This window comes from Alexandromys fortis, unplaced genomic scaffold, assembly GCF_014885135.2.
Source record: "Alexandromys fortis isolate MF-2015 unplaced genomic scaffold, M_Fortis_MF-2015_v1.1 scaffold_368, whole genome shotgun sequence".
In the NCBI taxonomy this organism is placed as follows: Eukaryota; Metazoa; Chordata; class Mammalia; order Rodentia; family Cricetidae; genus Alexandromys; species Alexandromys fortis.
The window spans coordinates 469927-493686 of NW_026068243.1; the positions used below are offsets into that span (position 1 = coordinate 469927).

Consider the following 23760-nt stretch of genomic DNA (forward strand, 5'->3'; position numbering starts at 1 on the left):
ATATGTGAAGTCCAGGGCTTCAGGGTAGCCTGAAATAAGTCAAAACATCGATCAATGATGAGCATGAGTTTGATGAGTTTTTGCTCTAGCGATAAGACTTGTTTCTTCATAGTCTCTTCCTCCTTTTCTTGTAGTATTCTAGAAGACAGAGCAAGAGCGAAGGTTAAAAGAGAAGCTGCAAAGGTAATTTTCTCAGCTCTATTGTTGCTGTGCCCTACAGTTTTGATTCCATGGTGGCATGATGTTTAAGTTGCCCATAAGCATAGTGTTTGCTGTCTAAACCTCATGCCTAATAAATAAATGAAACATGTAACCTTCATACTTAGAGTCCAGCTCTCAGGAGGCTGATTTGAGCCCAGAAGTTAAAGACAAGCCTGGGATATTTTTAGTTTGAAACAGGTAAGACCAGTGGCTAGTGGATGAGAGAGAGAGAGAGAGAGAGAGAGAGAGAGAGAGAGAGAGAGAGAGACATCTTAACTAAAAAAAAAATGATCATGATCAGATGCTTGCAAAACACCAACTTTATTTATTATTGTTCAAATTTTGAGGATCATTTATAGTGAAAGATCAGAGGGTCGACTCTTTGTATGGGATTTTTTTTCATGCGCTTGGCCTTCATTAGGTTTAGTTCATTAGGCACAGATTGTTAATACTTCTCATGTGCCTTTTACTAAGATTAATTTACATTATCCATACATTTAGAGTGCACCAAGTGGACAGTACAAGATTCCAATCATTCCAAACTTCCAATGCCAAGCAGGCATGTTATCATGTTTGTCGTGGGGAAAGAACTAGTTTCTTAACCCCAATTCCCAGGGTTATTCATTTTGACTTTCCAATCACTCTTAGTCTACATCCTTGATTTTATAATTTTACTGTTTTATAGATTCCTAAGAGAAGTATGTCTGTGTAGATGACAGATTACTTCCATTTAATAAACATTTACAAGATTTTCCCCGTGTGTATTTTTAACATCATGAATGTAAAAACATCATTATTTGGGGAAAGTTTACATATTTTAAAAGTTTACCTTTAAACTGATTTTTTAAAATAATAATTGCTTCGTTAGCTGGAACTAACTTTTTATTAGTAGTTTAGATGCAAAATTGGATGTATACATTATATCTGACTAGTTATAGAGCCCTGTTAAATACCCCCAATGCATTCCTTCTGCCTCCTCTGATGGGGGTTGCTCTGGCTCGCATCCACATTTCCTTCCCTTTGAGGATCCCATCCTGAAGATAGATCAGAATCCCCAAACTTCAGACTTGTTCTCCCCTTGTATATAAACACTAATTATTTCTTAGCTGAACATGTTTTTCCCTTTTCTTTCTTAGAATTCTGATCACAAAAGAGAGCTCAGCAATAACCTCAATTCCTCCAGGAAAGGTTCCTGAGGCTCGTTGAGTCTCTTCCCCTGTCACCTTTCACAGGTTTACAGGCTGCAGCATGCACTACAACACAAATACAGATGATGCAGATATATCTAAGGGTGTCTACCAACATGTTCTGCCTTATTCTGAAGCCAAGTTATAAACATCCTGAGTGATAGTGCATGTTTATACTCTTGCTGCAAATGCCAGGACCATGTGGAATTTTTCTTCTTTAAAAAATTATAATTTCTTTTCTTCATATAGTATTTCATGTAGGATGCAATGAAATAGGATTTTATCCATCTTCTATTTCCCCTTCTACCTCCCCTTATATGTTGTCTTACACATCTTCCTTGCAGCATCTTGTCTTTTCTTTTTCTGGTAGTCCACTAAATCCAATTAGAACTGCCCATATATACATGGCTATGGGACCATTGGCAAGAGCATGAGTCCTATGAGTGGCCAAATCATCAAAGAAGAATAATTGTGTCTCCCTCAGTAACTATCCATTACCAATAGTTCCTTAATGAGGGTGGAGCTAGAGAAAACCTTGGCCCACTATGCTGGAATTTTGCCTAGCTAGATTTTGCGCATGCAGCCACAGCTGTTATGAGTTCATAGAGATGAAGGCCATGGCATATCCAACAGAAAGCAGTTCACAGCAGTCCTTCCCATCCTCCAACTCTTACATCTTCCATATCTTCCTTGGTGGTGTGCCCCCAAGCTCCGGCAGGGAGGAAGTTAACTGATGAAGATGTTCCATGTAGGTCTGAACATTCAATCTCTTATTGCAGACACTTAGATCAGCTATGTACACCTACGGCAAAAAAGAAGCTTCTGTTACCAAGGTTGAACTCAGCTTGAGTGTAGAGGTATAAACATAACTGCTTAGAATCCAGTTTGACAACATGACCCCTTATTGAAATAACAAAGGCAGGTTCTACCCTGGGCCCTGCTACTCTCTTAGCCATGGGCTTTTGACCAGGATTGTAGCACCAGGCAGAAAATTCCTTCCTTTGAGCGAGCCTCATGTCCTATCAGAAAGCAATTAGTTACTCTATACCAATTGAGACACTATTGCACCCATAGGTGCTTCTTGCCTGGTAGGTGGGTACCCTACAATGCGAGTCGAGCACTAGGTAAGACCATTGATATATTTTCTCTAGCCATCTAGATAGCATCTTTTGGTATTGAAAGCTAGGCAGCAGGAAGGTAGTTTCCAAGTCAGCTTGAGACTAATTTTCTAATTCTAGTCAGAGTGTACTGTCTTCAACAGAAGTCTTGCCATAAAGTTATGACAGTTAACTAAGAACATTGGCGATAGTTTTTTGGTATTGTTTTGGAGACTTCCAGGACTTTGCTGACCAATAGCTCATAGAGGATATCCCATGCTTTGTACTGCAATTTTTAATTAATAATGGGAACAAAATTATCTACCCATGCAGGGCAATTCTGTTTCAATTCTTTGTGTAAAATGTTGTATTAGCTTACACACTAGTGGTTTTCCATAAGGGTTTTTTTTTTGTTTTTTGCTTGTTTTTGTTTTTTGTTTTATTTCTAAGACAGGGTTTCTTTGTGTAGCTTTGGTGCCTATTGTGGAACTAGCTCTTGTAGACCAGGCTGACCTCACAGAGACCCGACTGCTTCTGCATCCTGAGTGCTGGGATTAAAGGCATACACCACCCCCATCCAGCATCCATAAAGTTTTTTTATGCACATATAGTTGTGCTTAACCTACCTTTATACCATCCTCTCCCCAGGCTCATCCCCAGCCCTATGCGCTTAATTCTTTAACACCAAGTAATCCATCCTATTCTCTAATATTTCATGTGTTCTACTATCCCTCTGCCTGTATGGTTGAATTGGGGTGTGAGGCTTACATATGGCTTTTCACACAACTCCCTCTACTCCCTGGTTTCCCACATACACTTGTGCTCTTTGCTGATAAAACCTTTTCACCCTCAGTATCCAACCACTCCATTTTTGCTTTGTCTACAGTCTACACCCTCCCTCCCTCCCTCATTGTGTATTCCTTCCTAAGGCCTCTTTCTGTTCACCTGGTTTCTTCTTGGATCCAATTTAAATATACATGTGAAACAATATATTTGAAGCTAGGATCATCATATGAGAGACAACCTAAAGCATTTGTCTTTCAGGCCCCAAGTTACGTAATTCAGCAATTTTTTTCCTAATTTATCATTTATGCTCCTGGGTTCTGTTTTCTTACAGCTGAGTAACCCTTGTGCATATAAGGTTTTGATATTAATGATTTGCTCTTAATGATTTATTGCAACATTAGTATTTCTCCTTAAATTTTCTGAATCACTAAACTTTATTTATTACTCATAGTAAGATAACATACCGAGAAGTAGTAAGTGCCTTAAGATGCGTCTTTTTCAACTTCCAGGAAATCTGCAGTGAGTTCCGGGACCAAGCAAAGGATGGGATGCTCATGTGCACTAGGGAAAATGACCCTGTTGTTGGCCCAGATGGAAAAACACATGCAAACAAGTGTGCCATGTGTGCAAGTGTGTTGTGAGTATGCACCCTAGTGTCTTCAACTAATCGTGCACCGTTATCCTTCCCTGGGTTTGAGATTCCAGGGTGTATGTTAGAAAAAAAACTTATAAACAGATGGATGTAATATTAAGTAATATTGAACAATAAAGTGACATCATTTTCTATTCACTTCCGTTCCTTCTGTCTTCTTATTATGTCAAGTTGCTAGACTCATCACTAAATGTTTATACTTGACTGTCTTCATTTACAAGAAAAGAAGAAAGCACACCTCAGATTGGATCAGGTGTTTTCTTTGGCCTCTCTCTTACCTCTGACAGTCTATGATTCTGTGAATATATTCAGATATGGGTTAAAAATAAAGTTGGATGGAAAACTGTGGAGCTAGCGTACAAGGACTGTTAAAATACCTGACCAGGAAGTGGAATAGAGAACATTCTATTTACCCTTTTAGGGAAATCATTGCCCTCTGCCAGTGGAAGGTATGGTTTGGTAAGTGCCTTAGTGGAGGGTAAAGCCCCTCAGAGAAAAGCTCACAAACTAGAACATACAAAAACTTCCGTCTATAAAGCTAGTTGAAGCCTTCTAGCTCTTCGTTTGCCAGATGATGTGGGCACACCTGTTGCCAGAGTTCTCTTATGTGGGATAATGTAGAATGTGTCCTGTTCCAGTTTTATACTGAAATCATGAGTCCAGCCCACTAAGATTTCAGTAGCTACCTTTTGAGGTTTTTCATAATACTAAGCTACTCCTGAGAGCAACCTCAAGATAAGTATTGAAAAATTATCTTCAAGTTATGAGCCTTATTTATCTTCAGACTATATTTATGTAAAACACAAAGTTATTGATTATCTTAGTTTTTACAGATTGGTTGATCCATCCTTAAGTGTATGCCTATAATTCTTCAAGTAAAGAAATAGTGTAAGTAGATCAATAGGATAAGTAATGGCCTACAACTCAAGAAGAAACAGGTTTGTCTCATTTGTTCTCATTGATAGTGATGATCAGATGTGGTAAATGCTAATACTTTGAGTTCTGGCATGTCATATGTCAGTAGAAAAAAAATGCAAGAATGGGGTGAGCTTGTTGATCCAAATTTGAATCTCTGGCTTGGAGGCTAGAACAAGAAGACTGTGGGTTTGAGGCCAGCCTAGGCTGTATGGCAAGACATTGTCTCAAAAATAACACTAAAAACAAAAGCAAAACCTAGAATATCAGGCTGGTGGTGGACCTCATAAAGCTTACTGTTGAATCTTACTGGGCTTCTATCATGATTGCAACTAAAATTTGAATTGTCATGTACTTAGCTATGCTAAAATATTTAAATTATTATCTTATCATGAGGAATTGTTTAAGTTATGATGTCCTTTAATGATTGCAACTAATATTTGAATTGTCATGTACTTAGCTATGCTAAAATATTTAAATTATTATCTTATCATGAGGAATTGTTTAAGTTATGATGTCCTTTAATGATTGCAAATAAAATTTGAATTGTCATGTACTTAGCTATGCTAAAATATTTAAATTATTATCTTATCATGAGGAATTGTTTTAAGTTATGATGTCTCCACCATCTAACTTGGCATCATTTCTTGCTATCATCAGTTATATCATAGCAACTTTGGAGAGAAAAGTTTCATGATTTAGAAAAGAATCAAGATAATTGTGGCCTCTTATAGATTGAAATCAGTAACATTCAGAAAATAACATCAGCAGAGGTCCTTGCACATTGATAAATATGTGTTTCTTTGTCATTGCTATTGCTTTTTAAGAGGTGTAATATAGACAGAAATCTTTGCATGTTGTCCAAAATAATCACACCTCCTAAGACAGGTAGTTTTGTCCTGAAATGTTTATACATTTATTTTTTTTAATCATCATCATTTGTAAATGTGTGCTCTGTGTGCATGTGCGCGCGTGTGTGTGTGTGTGTATACAGGCTTGCTCTGCCACAGTACACATATAAAGCTCAGTGTATGTGTGTGTTTATGTGTGCGTATGTGTGTGTGCAAACTTGTACTACCACAATGCACATACAAATCTCACTGTGTATGTGTTTATGTGTATATGTATGTGCAAGCATGTACTACCACAGTACACATAGAAAGCTCAGTGTGTGTGTGTTTATGTGTGTGTGTATGTGTGTGAAAGTATGTACTACCACAGTGCACATATAGAACTCAAAGGAAAACTTTCTCAAGTTATTTCTCTCTTCCCATAATGGGTTCCAGGGACTGAACTCGGGTCATGGGGCTTTATGAACAAGCACTTAAATTTGCTGAGCCATCTCCCTGGTCCAATGTCCAGGAGACTTCCAAGATTTGGTTGTAGACATTCTATTCCTTCTAGAAATGTGTTGGAGTAATTGGAGAAATGAATTTAGCTTGTGTCTTCTATTGCAGCCTAGTAGAAGAGGAAGAGAAGAAAAAAGACGACAAAGGAGAGAAGGATAAGGTTGAGGCTGGAAAGTCGAAGAGAGAAGCAATACAGGTATCTGCTCCAGACATCATGGGACACACATGTCTAGTCATCATTCTCTTTGGCCAAATCACCAGTCTCAGCATCCTTAATGACTTTGACAACATAATTTTGAATCCTCATGTCTAAGAAATTGTGTCTTTTTTACTACACTTATTTATTCTTATTCTCTGATGTCCTATATGTTTGACTTCAAGCTTTTGCATTCTCCTTATTTGAAAATTCTCCTTTGTCTATGTGGTGGTGGTGGTGGTTCCTCGCTCTCAGTGTGTGTGTGTGTGTGTGTGTGTGTGTGTGTGTGTGTGTGTGTGGTGCATGCATATGAATGTGTGGTTGTGCATCTCCTGTGTAGGAAGTGGAGGGCAGATAGGGATAGTTATGCCTTCTGTGCTCACTGCACTTTGATGGGGTCTTGCTGTCTGTAATGGAAGTTTTATAGCTAGGCTAGCTAAACAGTCTAGCCCACTCCCCAATACTGGAGTTACAGCACCACTGAGCTATGCTTAGCATTTTTAATGAGAGCTAGTGATTAAAAGTAGCTATTATTCTGCATACCACAGACTTCATTACCAAACCAAGACACCAAATTATTATGCCTTTTGTCTCTCATAGTTACTACATCAAAATAATGTTTAATATTTTTAATAATTTTAATAGCAGCAATGTTATATTCCAAATAATGCGTTACTTAAGTCTATGAACAAGGCATCAGTTAGAACTGATATCTGACATCACTTTGTCTGTACATCTGTGATATATTGTTACAAGACATCACAGTTTTCAGAGGGGGTGAAAGGTGGAGGAAGTTTACACTGTTTAGCTATCTGCTTCTCAAACACGCCTTCCTTTGACAGGAGCTATGTAGTAAATACCGTTCCCAGGTAAGAAATGGCCGGCTCCCCTGCACCAGAAAGAATGACCCCACTGAGGGTCTGGATGGGAAGATCCATGAAAACACCTGCTTCATGTGTGAAGCTTTCTTGTGAGTACAGCTGCAGCCAGTACTGCTGAGTGTCAAATGTACGACTGGGACTGCCAGCTTGGTCCAGGACGTTGATAATAAAGCCTGTCTTTCTTTGTGATGAGTTTGGGGGATGAATTATCAACACACACAATGACAGCACTTTCTTTCTACTGCTTCAGTGTTCTGAAGGATGCTAAAATTAGCATTATGGTAGGTTCATGTGCTAATAATAGATTTCCTCAGAGCTGATGACATAAAAGTGCTGGACCTTGATTTCTATATAATGAGTGGTCATCACCATGATTAATAAATACAAATGTGTTCTCAAGTAGAAATGTTGTTAGTGCTTAATCATCCTTCTAGTTGCTTTCTGGTATAAAAGACAACTCTTTATCCATCAAAAATGTAGTGGGAGTTGTGTTTGTTATTATGTGACACATTTATATTTTATTTTTAAAGCAATGTTAAAAGGAAGAAGAGAGATATAGAGGAGCGTATTTATTTATTTTTCAATTACCAAATTAAGCAGAGATGTAGAGTAAATAGGACCATTCTACCTGAGATATTTTTTTTTCTTTAAGATGCTATGCATTGGTGCTGGTAATGACTCTTGCCAAACCCTCTCTTGCAGCCAGCAAGAAGCAAAAGAAAATGAAGCTGTGTTCACAATAAAGATTAAAAGAGATGTTAAAAAGGTAACTATCCTGTGATGCTCAAATTACGATGGAAAGGTCAGGTTTTGTCATTTTGCTGTAAACATCACACAGAATTATTGATGATCCTGGCTGTGAGGAAACTTGGGGGTCAATATAGTCCGGAGTTTGACAAGAATTTTTTTTCTAACTGTATATTTAGATTCAATTACCAAGCAGTTTTTATAAAACTTTAATCATACCTCCTTAGTTTTACTATCTAGCCACCAAATCCTAGTCTTAATAACCAGAGAGAATATTATTTCAGTTTTGTGGCCATGCAGCCTCTGCCACTACTACTTATTCTGCAGTTGTGGCTAGAAGAACAGCCATAGACTTGCACACCTTAGCGTGTCTAGATTCCCTTACATCTTTATTCATAAGTGTCATGGTACGGGGGACAGATGGCCAAACTTTGATCACAGTACACAGTTTCAAATTTACTTCATCCTCAGATTGTCCGATGGAAATTTAAGTCTAGAGAGAAGGAAGAACATGATTACAAAATTAGTGTTTTTGGGGGGCATTAGAACCCATATTTCTAAGTTCTTACAGGGGATAAAATAGAAAGAAAGACATTAAACACAGGGGTCCTGACTGCTCCCAAACTGAGAAATCCTCCTAAGACACTTTGCTTTACTTTTTTATTGTCACCTATGAGGGAGAAAAAAAATTTTTTTTTTTTTTTGGTTTTTCGAGACAGGGTTTCTCTGTGGTTTGTGGAGCCTGTCCTGGAACTAGCTCTTGTAGACCAGGCTGGTCTCGAACTCACAGAGATCCGCCTGCCTCTGCCTCCCAAGTGCTGGGATTAAAGGCATGCGCCACCACCGCCCGGCGAGAATTTTGTTTTTACAGGCAGCATCCCTAAGAAATATTTTTGATGGTTCAGAGTGACTGACTCAAGTCATGGTAACTTCTCTGTACCCATCAAAGGCCATGTGCACTAGAATCAAGTCTCTGAAGACCACCTGAGTTTTGAACCTGGACGATGACTACTTACACACTTGAATTGCAGGGAAGTGTGTGAACCTGAAATTAAAAACAGCACGAGTGCTTTAAGTTTCCAACATCTTCAGGATAAAATCCCTCCCCCACAGCCATCTGCATTCGGTATAATGCAGTTTCCACCTTCACCTTCACTGTGGCAGGCAAGATTTATTGCTGACCGTGTGTCTAACGATGAGCAACCAAGGAACGTGGCAGCGATTGCGAGAGGAGAAGAGAGACGGGAGGGGATGTGTTCTCTATCATTATTGACTTTTAACTTCTGACAGGGTTATTAGGAGAAACACAAAATCAATCCTAACGGCCACCAGTAATTAACCCTATGGTTAAGTGACTTGTGTATTTTCTCAGTTCTTCATATTTTAGAGCTAGCATCTTTTGGGTACTTTCTAGATTTTAGTCACTAAACATTTAAAAAAATATTGGCTGCATATTTCCCATTATTAAATCATGAAGAATATTCTTATTTCCATCTTATAAGTGAGGGAATTCAACCAAAAATGGTAATAACAGTTATTTAAGCTTTCTTGGTAGGAAATTAGAATTCTAACAGCATGGCATAGCCATGAACAGAATAGTGCTAGCCAGGCCACACTTGGATTCTATCCTACTCAGGAAAGGATGAGAAACCAGTGCAACAGATCTTGTTAAATTTATGTCCTAAACAGCAACCCTGCAGTGTCTGGCCATCTATGGCACTTGAGAGAGAATATTGGGAGACCTTTCTAAGACACAGTTGCTGGTGCTTTTGGAGATCTGTTCCAGTCGACCCCATCCTGACTTGCCCCATTTAGTCAGCTGGGAGCATGTCAGTCAACAAACACCACTCCAACTGTGGCTTTTAAGGATACCAGAAAGACTTTGTAGACCAGAGGTGGGAATTCACTGAATTCCAATTACCATCTCCAGCCTCAGTGTGAAGTTTCTGGAGAAGATATGTGCGGACTTTGTCAGAGGCTCAAAGAAAAAGAATCTAAAAAAAGAAAAGCCTGGCTGGCAGGCCCACCAAGACACTGAGAGTCACAACAAGGGAGCAGTTTGTATGGAAGATCTAAGACATGGGTCAATCCTGATGAGAATCTACAAGCAACCCCTTGTCTCATACAGCCTTTCTTTTTTTTTTTCCAGAGGACGTAGGAAAACTTTTATTTTTTCACACGTGAGAGTACATTGCCTTTTTTTCCTTCATCGCTCAAGTTTACATCTGAACATCATAAAGGGATTAAATTGCACACATTTATTTAATTTATTTATTTATTTATTAAAGATTTCTGTCTCTTCCCCACTGCTGCCTCCCCTTTCCCTCCCCCTCCCCCAATCAAGTCCCCCTCCCTCGTCAGCCCAAAAAGCAATCAGGGTTCTCTGCCCTGTGGGAAGTCCAAGGACCACCCACCTCCATCCAGGTCTAGTAAGGTGAGCATCCAAAAAACTGCCTAGGCTCCCACAAAACCAATAGGTCCAGTAGAATCAAAAACCCGTTGCCATTGTTCTTGAGGTCTCAGTAGTCCTCCTTGTCCGCTATGTTCAGCTCATACAGCCTTTCTGAGATGGCTAAACAGGTTATTTCCGTCAGTTCTGAGCTAGGAATGGAGGCTGAAGCCACTATTGCAGATACCTAAGTCAGGTGTTTCAGTAAATTGTAATAAATGGACTCAATCAGTTGTTGATAAAGAAGAAAGCTTTTTCCAAATATTGGAAAAACTATAATTTGGAAAAAAGAAAAAATTCCTGACTTTTCTAAAGGACATATAATATTGCATCTTAATATACTGATCTCAAGAAGCATATTTATCATATTTTACTAATTTAGGAAAATAAGTCTTTAGTATAGGATTCTTACAAGGTTTGCTAAGGTTCTTTTCCAGTACTCCTCAAAGCAGCACTGTAGCTAATTTGTTGAGTTTCTGGTGGAAATTTCACTTGGGGATGAGGCATGTGGAAAGGTAATGGAAGAGCATCCGGTCTTTAAATAGAAAGCAGAAGCCATCTTTGTTCTGGATCATGTAAAAGGAATCAAGAGAGTATGGATGGTAGGCAAACGTGAAGATTTTCTCCAGAATATGATGGTGTTTTTATCACCTTATAACAGAATTGTGATGAGCAATAAATCTCTGAGCAACTATTATGCCCAATCCTCAGAAAATACAGTGTAAGAGGAGTGAGAAGGCTCAGGGAGTAAATGTGCTTACCACCCAGCCTGGCTATATGAGTTCAATCCCCAGGACCCATATGATGGAAGGGCAGACCTGAGTCCCTCAAGCTGTTCTCAGACCTCACTCCTGCATAAACACACACACACGCACACATATATTAGAGAAATAAAATATAAACGAACTACAGTTTATTAAAAGAATTTTACATGCGTGTGGATTCAGGGCTCAATTTCAAAGTGGACAAACCACAAAGCCATTTATTGGTCCAATGTACTTGGTAGGAATTGAAAGTTAAAGTCACCAGAGGTAGGGAAAATCCTTTGGTTCTTTCCCTCCCTCCCTCCCTCTTTTCCCTCCACATCTCTCTCTATCCAAGAAAATATTTAAACTTTTGCAATTCTCTTCTTCTCTTAGGACTGCAATGAATTTATGAGTCTTTTAAAGGATGGAGAACTTTACTGCACACGAGAAAATGATCCCGTGCGTGGCCCGGATGGCAAGACCCATGGGAACAAGTGTGCCATGTGCAAGGCTGTCTTGTGAGTAAAAGACACACAATGCAGCACCTACTGTGAGTCCAGAGAGTAGAAGAAGCCACAAGCCTGCAGACTTAGCCATGCACACTATTGTACATGAGGGACAATTCCTAGGAGAAGCCACACGCCTGCAGACTTAGACACGCACACTACTATGTATGAGAGATAGTTCCTACTGTGAGTGAGGAAGGTGTGAAATGCAATAATCCAGGCAGACTTACACAATATAATATTATACATGATATTCATTATATATGAAAGGAATGATCGTCTAAAAAGTATCTTCAGGGGAATCTCTCATTTTCATCCCCAATAGTTATAATTCTAGAAGCAGTATACTACTAGACTGTTATACTTCTTACTAGTTTTCTCAGCAGATAATCACATATTTGCTGATAAAAAATATTTGTTCATTGTCAGATACTCTTTATCTTCGAATTCCAGTTAGGAAGAATATACACAGGATTTTTTAGTCACTCTGTACAGTACTTTGGGGAAAATCATATTTCAGGAAATAAACGTAAGTAATGCCTCACACAGAGTGTAGAAGTACATCTAAAACATCCAAATCATTCAAGAGCCATTTACTGAGCACATACAGTACCCAGTGTGTATAATGATTAAAGATTAAACAAAGATGAATGAGACGGATTGGTGCCAGGGATCACACAATTTGGGGTTTCTTAAACCTTTGCCACTCACATTGCCTTTTCCCTGAGAAATTTTTATTGTACACCTGGGTACGTAAAATAAATACACAAATCAAACACTTACTTGTAACTATCCTGAAGAACTTTAAATAAAACAATTATTTACCATATATTTAATTAGAGAAAATCAAACGAATGGGCACTACTGCTCAGTTGTAAATTAAGAATTAAATCTTGGCTGAATATTTGATAGTGCAGGACACAAAACATTTTCCAAATCTTTCAAAGTTGATTACTATTTTGATCATATAATCATCAGTGCTGAGAATGCAATTTTGCATAAGTATGTAGTCTTAAATGGCAGAAGTATACTTGAAGTCGTCTTAGGAATTGTTGGAAATTATATACTAATCTGAAGACAAAATATGCTTTAAAATATTTTATGAAATACAAGTCAGAAACTCACAGAGAAATTTGAAAATCAAACACTCGAATATAATGCAATCAAAAGATAAAGTAGCTTACTTCATCTGTGCTGAAGAACGATGACGGAAAGTCTTTAGTCCCCACAATTAAGTCATTATGTTCCTGTACGAACATAAAACTTTTAGTTTATAAGAAAACAAAAGCACTGCAATCCACAATTTGTAATAGTTGTGAGCCTTAGCTGAGATCTTAGGCAATTCTCTACGGCATTGAGTAGCTGACATCTCACACGGAAAAGAGCATGCATATTGTGTGTTCCAAACAAATGCTGAGGTGAAGTCCGTGATGCAACACAGGCAATGGCAGGGATCCATTGCATGCTTCGTTGGAAATTAATTTTCGATCATCACATGTTCAGAAATCTTTACTGTTGCCATTTTTTTTACAACACTCCCATCCATATCCTTGATCCCTATAAACTGGGAGTGGTCCACCAGCTGTTGTATGCATCTAAGGTAATAAACCCAAAGCTGGCTTTCAGACTTCAGTGAAGGGAGAGCTAATGGAAAGTTTTAGGTGGAAATAGACCTGAACGTTATAATTTGGGTAAAGACATGTAAATGACATGACAGGGCCATGTGAGAGAATAACAGACTGCATATGGTCCGAATTAGGAAAACTGTGGTATGTAAGAAACCAACACTTAGAACTCAGAAGCTTTACCAACTTTCTGTGTCAAACCAGGGACGTGGACATCAATTCTACGTGTAGTGAGGGCTGCAGAAATGCTTAAGTTGGGGGAGGAACTAGCAGCAAATTGGTTCATTTAGGGAAAATGCATGCAGCAGCGATCAGTAGAAGAGAAGTCTAACATCCCGAATGGGACTGACTGGTGCTAGGGGACTGATGGGTTGCTGTTACCCAGTGAAGGCCAGCTAGAGGGAGGAAGGAAGACACAAGTTGTCAAGGTGAGAGTGAATGATAGAAAAATATTAACTGGAGCTATGCAAGCCTGAATAAGAGATACAGTTGGAGGTAATTTCAATGTTTTGTTTTTGAAAAGCAAACAATAGAGAAAGAAGCTCATGCTTGCTAAAGACAATGACGATTTTTGTGTCCTCTTGTAGATGGAAAAAAAACTTTAAGAAATAAGTTAAAGGTCCTGAGCAAACCATTTAGTAAACTCTGACTAGCTGATAGCTAAGTAGATGTTGTTTTTCTCTTAGTAGGAGGAAAATTTTGCCAAGCGAAGGACTTCACATAATCCATCTACTATATTTTCCGAGAAGAGGGCCTGTAACATAGATATTAAATAAACCCTGATAAATTCCATCTAGATCCAATTGATTGGCTCATAGAAAAGTAATTGTTGTTCAGTAAGCTATTGTTCCTTCCACTTCCTGACTTTCAGCGACAGAGAAAAAGAAGAAAGAAGGAAGAAAGAAGAGGAAAATCAGAGAATCACTTCAGGCCATGGCTCTGGTGGTGGGAGACAGAAGGCTAAGGTGAGAGGTAGCCCTTGCTTTCACCGCCTGTTTGGGCAGAACTCATTGCTGGTGAGATTGGGATGGGGCCGGAGGGAAAGGGAAAGGCAGAGAGTGCCCAGACAAACAGGTCCTTGGAAGAACAGTCTTCCACCTTGGCCTCTCGGATAAGATACTAACAAATCCTGCTGCTGTATGACTCTTGACTTCTTTAGATCCGGAATGAATTGAGACAGTGAACCTTCCCAGGCTCCCGAGCCTTTTCTAGTTCATTCATCTTCGTGTCAGGATTGATTCTCATCAGCATCTTTACTTTCTTTCACTCTTCTTTATTTCTGAGGATTAGGCCAAGCCTGTGGATTATCTTTTCTGCTCTCCAAAGCAGGGCAGTGTGATGAAACAGAACAGACTAGGGAGTCTGTACAATTGGCCTCTTACCATAGAGACATATGAAACTTTGGATGAATTGCCTCATCTCTTTTATCTCAAACTTCTCTTAAAGAGAGAGGGGGAAATAACTTAGATAGGAGAAAACTATTTAGGTCCTTCTAAGCACATTTGAGATACTTTGCAGAGAGAGCACGGCATCGTTTAACGAGATACAGCACCACTTCATGGATTTCTGCTACCTGTTCACCTTCTTAATGCTGTAGGGAGATCAAGTCTATCGCTTTGCTCCCAAATACACTACCTGTAATTTAAAAAATCTATCTTTTCTATTTTTTTCTAGTGTGTCTGCTTTAGGACAAAAAATTCCCACTCTCAGAAAATAAATGTGCTCAGGCTGTTTGTTTGTCTTCTCCGGATTGTGGAATGTGTCTAGTGAACATGTTGCCTTTATCTAGAGAAGGAGTGACAAATGATGCTTAAATAAAGAAATAAATGAAAGATTATTTCATTGAAACGTTACACATCTGAACAAAGAGAAATGTAGATCTGGCCTTTGGTATACAGTTTTCTGACCTTAGATTTGTGCTCTCAGACTTTAGCCACTTTATAATTTCCCCATGTAAGCATTTAAACACATTAAGCGCTACGAAACTGACCCTTCATAATTAGAACACGGATGACTCTAGCGCCCCTCTTCTCTGTGGACGGCATCCCTAGGTCATGGGCTATCTGCAAGGGTAAAAGGAAAGAATGCTCCTGATAGTGCTTGCTTCGTGAGCTTGGCGGGAATAAAAAGACTGCCCACGTGGCCTGCTTTCTTCTTCCTTTTCAGGAGGAATGTGCTCAGTACTGGGAAAGCATGAAAAATGGACAGCTCAGCTGTACTCGTGAGAGTGACCCTGTACGCGGTGCTGATGGGAAGCCATACAACAATAAATGCGTCATGTGTAAAGAGCTGCTGTAAGTGCTTCTCGTAGCAAGTGTGTCTAAAAGACAGCCACACAGTTCTCCTTTTCTATGGCTCCTTCTGTGAAAGATCTTTTCATTAATCCCAATGCTTCCCCCGCTTTTGTTTCCTAAGGAACATAAGCCCAAATGGGGGACAGATAATCAAGTGGCCGGTTGTCCTGTTCGCCACTCGAATTCTGTGACCTCCCAGTGTCATCGTAATAATGTTCATTGCCTTGACCTGGTGAAATTTAATGATAGTCATTTGAAGTAGCTAAACAACATTTACGAGAGCCAGGCTCTTGCCAAATGTATGAAACATAGAGTGTTTAAGAGAGCCAGGCTCCTGCCAAGTATATGAAACATTCTTATACAAAAACAGGAGTAGTTACTTCTGTTTATCCCCCCCACACACACACACACACCCGTGAATGGTATTAGAGTATTTCATGGCATAGTTCAGCCACTTTGATCAATCTTGTTAGGATCGGTAACACAGTTATTGCTAGTCCCATCTATATACTGAGTTAGTCCTAGGCGACCCTGAACATTTAGGGATGCTTTTAGTTGTGACATTTAATTATTGCATGATTAGTAAATGTGCAGCATCCATCTCTCATGCTACAAAGTATAATTCATTTATTCTTCACTTCTCTGAGGGTTATGTGATGAACCCTTATACCAATGCTGACATTCTACTAATGAGAAAAATGAAATTGGTTTTCTTTAAAGTCTCATGGAGAGTGGACTTGAGGGCTCTAGTTACAGTCCAGTTTTTCTATACGGCCACGTAGAGTTTACTCTGCATTATCAGCATGTGTGACATGCATTATATATTGTGGGTGGAAGACCAGGATTTTACTGGCCAGTGGCCTTCGTTGATCCTCCTGTCTCTGTGTCTATACCGCTGGGATTATAAGCATTTGCCTGACACTAACCACTGCTTTTCATATGGCTGCTGGGGCTTTGAACTTGGGTCCTCATGTCTGTGAGGCAAAAAATTTACCAACTGAGCTATCTCTCCAGGCAATTAGTGGGGGTGTCTGACCAAAGGGATGACCATAATTAGATTTTTAGCATGCTATGGCATTATAGGAACCCTCCATTTTCAATAATTAAATTGATTGAAGTGCTATGACTTAAATTTGCTTGAATTTACTATTTATTTAGCTATTTTGGGGCCATGCTCTAAGAAATAACATTACAATGATTTTTTTTTCTTAACCTCAAAATCATGGACCACTGCTCTAGGAAAGTGGATCAACACTGGAGATGAATTTGGATAGAAATTGTGAAGGCTGTAATCAAATGATTTGATGATGTATTTTGTGGTGAAGGGGCCTCCTGCCCTGGAATCATAGTAATGGAACAGGCTGTACTCTCAGAGAGTGGAGACACTCGCTGTGAAAAAGAAGGTTTAGGACACAAGCCCTCAGACCCATTCATCCTGTGCGTGCATTTGTGCCAACAAGAGGACTATTCGACCCTTTCTCTCATAGGCAGAAAGACATAGAGGAAAGAAATAAAAATTCTGCTGAAAGATCAAATGGGACTGGCTCAGCCACGGGGAAGGTAAGTCAGTGCCAACGTTTGGTGCAAACCATCCAAAGTGTGGAAAGAGGTTGTTGTTGATGTTGCCAGTGGAGATCTTCCTTTTAGAATGTCAGAGCTAGCACTGGGTTTTATATTGCCGCTATAAAATGTCACTATAGACCCTGGCACACAGTACTGCGAGTTATTACCTTACATTCGTGGAGGTCAGAGGTTCCGAATGACTCCACTAAAACCAAGGAGTAGGCGGAGCTGTGCTCCTTTGTGAAATTCCTTTGCTGTCTCTTGACTTTCAGGAGCTGCCTGTGTTCATTGGTTTGTGGCTGCCTTCCAGCCCGCATGCTTACTCACGGCTGATTCTCTATCCTTCTGGGACTCATTCTTCTGTTTGAGAAAGAACCCTCATGGTAGCAATGAGTCCTCCCCCCTAGTCCCGAATAACCTTCGCACTTCAAATACAACTGATTGGTGCTCTTAATTCTCCATTTAGATGATTACATTAACTGATACAATAACATATCTATCTACACACTCCACACAAGACACGGATGTCCTTATGTCATAATCCTGCCTACCTCTGCAAGGTTAAGTGGCTGCCAGGTGTGTGAACTGAAACCTTTGGCTTTTCAAACCCAATAAAATATATAGGAAAAAAGCATTTCTGATTATCTTTCCTCGTTTATTTTCAGGATGTATGTGATCAGTTTAGAAGCCAAATGAAGAACGGGAAACTCCTCTGTACTCGGGAAAGTGACCCTACCCGGGGTCCAGACGGCAAGACTCACGGCAACAAGTGTGTTATGTGCAAGGAGAGGTTGTAAGTGTCTTTCCAACCAGTGCTGTGGCTGTGCGTCCAGATAGTATAGTAACCGCGCTGCAGCAGTTTGAGCAGAACAGCGAGCGCTTTAGAAGTGAGTCCCATAACTAATGAGACACGTATTCACTTTCTTCCCATCCTTACTCTCAGGGAAAGAGAGGCCGCTGAAAAGAAAAAGAAAGAAGATGAAGCCAAGAGAAACACGGGGACAAACAAGAATGATAAGGAGGTAATATGTCAGACACGTTAATACCTGAATTTGGAGGGTTCATGTTAAGGAGACAAAGGTGATGGCTTTGGAGCCAGTATGAAATTACCTTTCAGAAATTGAGCTTAATTAGGAGAGCAGACCTTGCACCCATGGGAGCATGGTTGGGCCAGGGTAACGTAGGTGAATAGTATGAGGGAGGATGAATCATAACGGGACTGTGAGGTGAGAGAACATTATACACATTCTAAAAACATTAAGAAGGTTAGTTCAGGGAGGAAAAGCTGCAGTGGACAGCACGGGAGAGATATCTGACAGAGGGAAGGGACAAGAAAGAGACTGTGAGATCCGGAGAGGCAGAGAGAACTCTAGGGGCTGGGGAGCCTGGCCATAGTTCAAAGCCAGTTCCAGGCACAGCGTCAGAGCTGTCTGGTTGGAATGGCACAGAGAAAAACATTTATGTGCAAATCTTTGCAGGATGCACAGGAGACAGTGTGCACACATAAAGAGGCATATTTTTGCACATTCATTTTTCCTCCACAGAAGATAAGGAGCTAAGCAGCCCTAAGGCAGTTAGAGTCCTGAGCTAGCAGGGGAGGTATGCCCTGACTCTTTCAGGCCGGGCTCTGATCTCTTAGACTCTCACGCCACAGGCCCACCCAAATATTCATTGTAAAAGGAATCATGTAACTAACTGTTTTGAAGTGCCCATTCTCTCCCAATTATTGAGGATATGATAGTAAACAGAAAAAGACGTGGCTAGCTCTACCAAAACGAGCATGACACTTACGACTTAAAAACAACTCTAACGCGGGTGCTACGCATTCTCAGGACCGCAACAAATACCAGTGTTGTGACTATCCACTCAGCGGATATCATTTGAAGCTTTAAAAAGTATCTGGGACACAGGAAGGGCTTGGTCTTGGGAGTGGGGCAGGAAAAAGAAAGCACCAAAAAGTTCAATCAAGAAACAAATTGGGAGTATGCATGGTAACGTGACCAGATGGCACTTGACTGCCACCTAGTGTTCAATTTGGGGCATTATCAATAGTGCCCTCCTTTCCGCACTGAAGGCACAGAATGGCCATTATGATGCAGCTCTTCCCAACTATGAAATCCAATTAGAAAGAAAAAGACTGCAATCTATACACAGAATATTTCTTTGAAATTAGTCAAAAGAGAGCTATATATTTCTTTATAATGTAAATCAAAATAAGATTAGCTCTTATGTTTAAACAGTTTGCAAAATCTATTTTGTGAATTTCTCTGATGTTACAGCTAAGAAAAGAGCCAGGGACCACACACAAACAATAAGTAGATCAGGAGGGCAAATCCCAAAAGCTGGCAGTACAATGAAAGATGACGATGAGTGTTATCATTTGTGTGTATGTGTATGTGTGTATAGTGTGTGTGAGCACATGCATGTGTTAAGTGGATGTGTGTGTGGATGTGTGTGTATGTACGACGATGATGAGTGTTATCATTTGTGTGTATGTGTATAGTGTGTATGAGCACGTGCATGTATGTGTGTGCTTGTGTGTGCATGTGTGTGTATATGTGTATATATGTGTGTGTGCATCTGTTATTGTTAGCAGCTGGAAAGAAAATAACTGCAGTTACTTCTGAAAATGATATTACTGAGAAAAATAATATAGTGTGATCAGATGGTCAATTTCAGAGATAACTAAGAATTTGGTGGATAAAGTAAGCATGGGATTGTCTGTAGGAGAAAAAAAAGGCAACCCCAAGCTAAGCCACTATCAGTATTTTAATGAGAGTGCCTCCAAAGGTCTCTTTGGAGTTAGGGGGAGTTCAAGGTAAAATCTCATGGGACCAGTTCCCTTGGCATTGTTTTAAGGTTGATTTTTTTAACATAAAAAAAAATCCCAGCTCTCTCTTCTTATAAACCAGTGGCTTTGTTCTCTTCCATGGAAAAACAAAAAAGTAAAAATAAGGGAGCTCGCTCCATAGAAAGCTGGTCACAAACCCAGCATTTACCTTGATTGTTTAGTATTTCTGAGTTTTTTATAAAACGAAAAGTAGGTTCACATCATATGAGCTGATGTAATTCAAATGATAGAAAATATCTTAAAGATGTGGCCATGTGGCAAGCTGGCTCACAAGGTAACGTGACAATTGTCCCAAGCTTGAAACTCTGGGTTTGATCCCAGGAATTCATGTCGTGGAATGAGAAAACCAAGCTTTCTGCAGCTCCCCTGAGTCTGCACATGTGCCATGGTAAGCGTGCCCACACAGATGTACACATACACAACCAATAAATGCAAAACTATCATTACAGAACTGTGGGTTTATATGTTTGAATGCCTTGCCAGGTGAATATGTTCAGTCCATTCTGTATTTTGAGGCCTGTTTTTACATGTGGAATCGTGAGCACAGCTGCAGACAGGCAGATTTGGGACTTAGCATCACAGAAGACTTTGTACAAATGAGATGAGCTGTCTTAGGCAGCGATGAAATTCCCCTGGAGAAGACAAGTGGGACAAAGTACCTTTAAATCCTCATCCATTCTCTGAAATCTCATTTTCTCTATTTTCTTCCAAACATCATGAGTCCGTGCCTAACTTTCATGGTGCTTTCAGACTCTACAGCCTGTCTAAGGCTGTAATATTTTCGCTGTCCTCTTGTCAGGATCAATGCCATGAATTCCGGAGCATGCAGAGAGATGGGAAGCTGATCTGCACCCGAGAAAATGACCCTATCCGAGGCCCAGATGGCAAGACGCATGTCAACAAGTGTGCCATGTGTCAGAGCATATTGTACGTGAGCAGGCTTGTTGATGAGTTTGATAAATCACATGGCAACAAGTGTGCCATGTGTTAGAGCATGTTACATGTGAGCGTGCTTGTTGATGGTTTTTATAAATCACATGTTAACAAGTGTGTATGTCAGAGTATGTTGTACATGAACAGATTTGTTGATGAGTTTGATAAATCATGCTTGCTTGATGGGAAAGAATTTCTGACATTTAAAAATCTATGACACTTGGTTTTATACATTATAGACAAATACATCCTCATTTATAAAGACTAGTGTTAGTTTTCAAAGCACTCAACGAGAAGCTGTTCTTGTAAACAATGAGATGTGTAGTCACACCTGGGTCGTCTAAGATGGGAAACAATCGTGATACATTTACAAGTCAATGACTTTTGTTTATTTTTTATTTTTATTTATCACTTTATTTATTTATTTTGGTTTTTTGAAACAGGGTTTCTCTGTGTAACAGTTCTGGCTGTCCTGGAACTCACTTTGTAAACCAGGCTGGCCAGGAACTCACAGAGTTCTGCCTGTCTCTGCCTCCCAAGTGCTGGGATTGGACACCACCTCTGGGCAGTTGGTGTCTTTTAAACAAAAAAGCTCAGTCACTAATGTGACCACCTATGTTACGGGACTTCAGGCCATCTTGTATGTGAAAGAGTCGCAATGACAAAACAGTTTTTGTTGAATTTCAAGATTAGTTTGTTTTCTAAAACGTGGGTAAACTTTAAAGCATTGTAACTACATGAGCTTAAGTTGAAGCAACTGTCAAAGTATCACAAAAAAAAAAGGAGAAATGAAGCTATAGTCTGAAATAAAGCCATTCCCTTAAGAAGCAACATCCCTTTAGAATCCTTTGAATCGTGACGATAGGAAAGCAACAGAATTGGCGACCATTGAGTGTGCTGCCACGGTAGAATGTCCATCCATCAGAGACAACAGATAGAAACGTGTGTCTAGGTGTTTTTAAGACAAACATAGTGTTATGTTTGTTAATGTTTAGCATTGGAAAAATACGTGGTTAAAGATAATTCAGCATAATCCTAGAAATATTTATTGGTTTCTTTTTTCTGCAGCGAACGAGAAGCTACTGAAAGAAAGATGAGGAATGAAGAAAACTCAGGTCCTCAGCCTGCAAATGAGGGAAAGGTTGTGTTTTAACAGATAAGATATTGACCTTACCTAACTTGCCTTTCCATGTAGTCTTTAGTAAGAAAGATACTAACGTTTTACTTTAAATTTTGATTTTGACAACACTCTCACTTTCAGTCATAATGTAAGATATATCAACACCACACACACAACACAACATACAAACCACACACACACCATACACACACACCCCACACACCCCATACACACACACAACACACACACACCCCAAATACACCCCACACTACACAACACATCCCCCAGTCCCACACACCCCACACACCCCACACTACACACACACATGGAATTAATCTTTTAAAAATTCTTAGAGAATTCTCCTATAGCATATGTCAATTTTTGTCTTTCTGCTCTAACAGAAATATGCTAGGGAAAACTAGACAACACAGACTTCTTCCAGCTCAACTGCATGCTCATCTTTGACACTTTAAACGTGAAAGGAGGCTTTGGGTAGCTTCTTGATGTTGACCTCAATGAGTCCTGTAGCTAACAGACATCCCAAGCCTCCTGTTCAGCTTGTCTTTGATATCTTCTGTTCTCTCCGGATGATATTCCCTGCATCCATGAATCAGTAGTATGCGTGTATTACAGTACTTTCTGTCTTCTCAAGACTCAAAAGAAGGCAGATATCGTCCCTTGGTCATTCCACAGTGGTCATCACATTCTCTTTAGCCTAGAGTGCTTTGAGATTCTCATTGGTTTAAGGTCGTGGACAGGGGATAAAGGACAGATGAGATGATAGGCAGGCGAATCAGCAGGAGGTGAGACATGCCTATCAAGCCTTTTCTTATGTTTTTCTACCTCTCAGGACCATTGTGGAGAAGTTCACAACACAGCAGGCAATGCAAAACCTAGGCAGGCCAGGAGTTCTTTGCCCTCCGTGGCTGGGATCAGCGAAGTGAGTACCAGCCTGGAGCCAAAAGATATCTCCTAAAGCTGAGTTTGAGAAAACCACCCAGTGACAAAGGGAAAGCCCATGCTCACCTCCCTATCTCATTCCCTAGGATGAGTGCAGCGAGTTTCGAAAGCTCATGAGGAATGACAAGCTTCTCTGTTCACAAAAGGATGACCCAGTGCTTGGTACTGATGGAGCTCTCTATCAACACAAGTGCCACATGTGCAGAGCTGTCCTGTGAGTAAACTCATTGTGCTCAGCCAGCAGGGGGCACATAGTTTTACAGATTGCTGCAGGAACACATGTATGTGCTCCTGAGTCCAAGAGAAACAGTAATATGGCCAAGGGCTGCAAGTTAAGACAATAGATACAGCAGAAAGAGTGCTTGGGTTTGGAGACAGGAAATGAAGGTCTCCTCACCAGGGCACTCATTCCAAATCCTTGATCTAAAACCACATGAGACCTAAAAGAAAAGTCATTAAAAAAGACGAAATTTTATGCCCAAAAATGCATTAAATAAAGGTCTCAAGGGCTAAATGATTTGACTGGTGAAGAAACACATTTAAAGACGAGTGGACACCATGATGGTTAAAAGCACCCATGAAGACGGCATCAATACTCCTTAGTTTTTCACAGAGAATGTTCCTGCGGTGGGCATGGACTGTCGGTGCTGCTCAGTGTTGGTCACCTTGTGTGCTTTTAAAGCATCTCATTCTGGTCATATC

General features: G+C 39.9%; 1 protein-coding gene across 1 annotated transcript in view; it reads left to right on the top strand.

Annotated features, from left to right (window-relative positions):
• Positions 1–23760, top strand: part of Spink5 (serine peptidase inhibitor Kazal type 5) — an 80060-nt gene that overhangs the window by 50031 nt on the left and 6269 nt on the right. Inside the window, exons 16-30 of the mRNA XM_050131182.1 lie at positions 135–183; positions 3781–3908; positions 6296–6383; positions 7226–7353; positions 7967–8030; positions 11600–11724; positions 14209–14302; positions 15504–15631; positions 17119–17191; positions 17860–17987; positions 18138–18216; positions 20845–20972; positions 22047–22119; positions 22949–23038; positions 23145–23272. Of these exons, the coding sequence (XP_049987139.1) occupies positions 135–183; positions 3781–3908; positions 6296–6383; positions 7226–7353; positions 7967–8030; positions 11600–11724; positions 14209–14302; positions 15504–15631; positions 17119–17191; positions 17860–17987; positions 18138–18216; positions 20845–20972; positions 22047–22119; positions 22949–23038; positions 23145–23272 (1503 nt within the window). The remainder of the gene's footprint in view (positions 1–134; positions 184–3780; positions 3909–6295; positions 6384–7225; positions 7354–7966; positions 8031–11599; positions 11725–14208; positions 14303–15503; positions 15632–17118; positions 17192–17859; positions 17988–18137; positions 18217–20844; positions 20973–22046; positions 22120–22948; positions 23039–23144; positions 23273–23760) is intronic.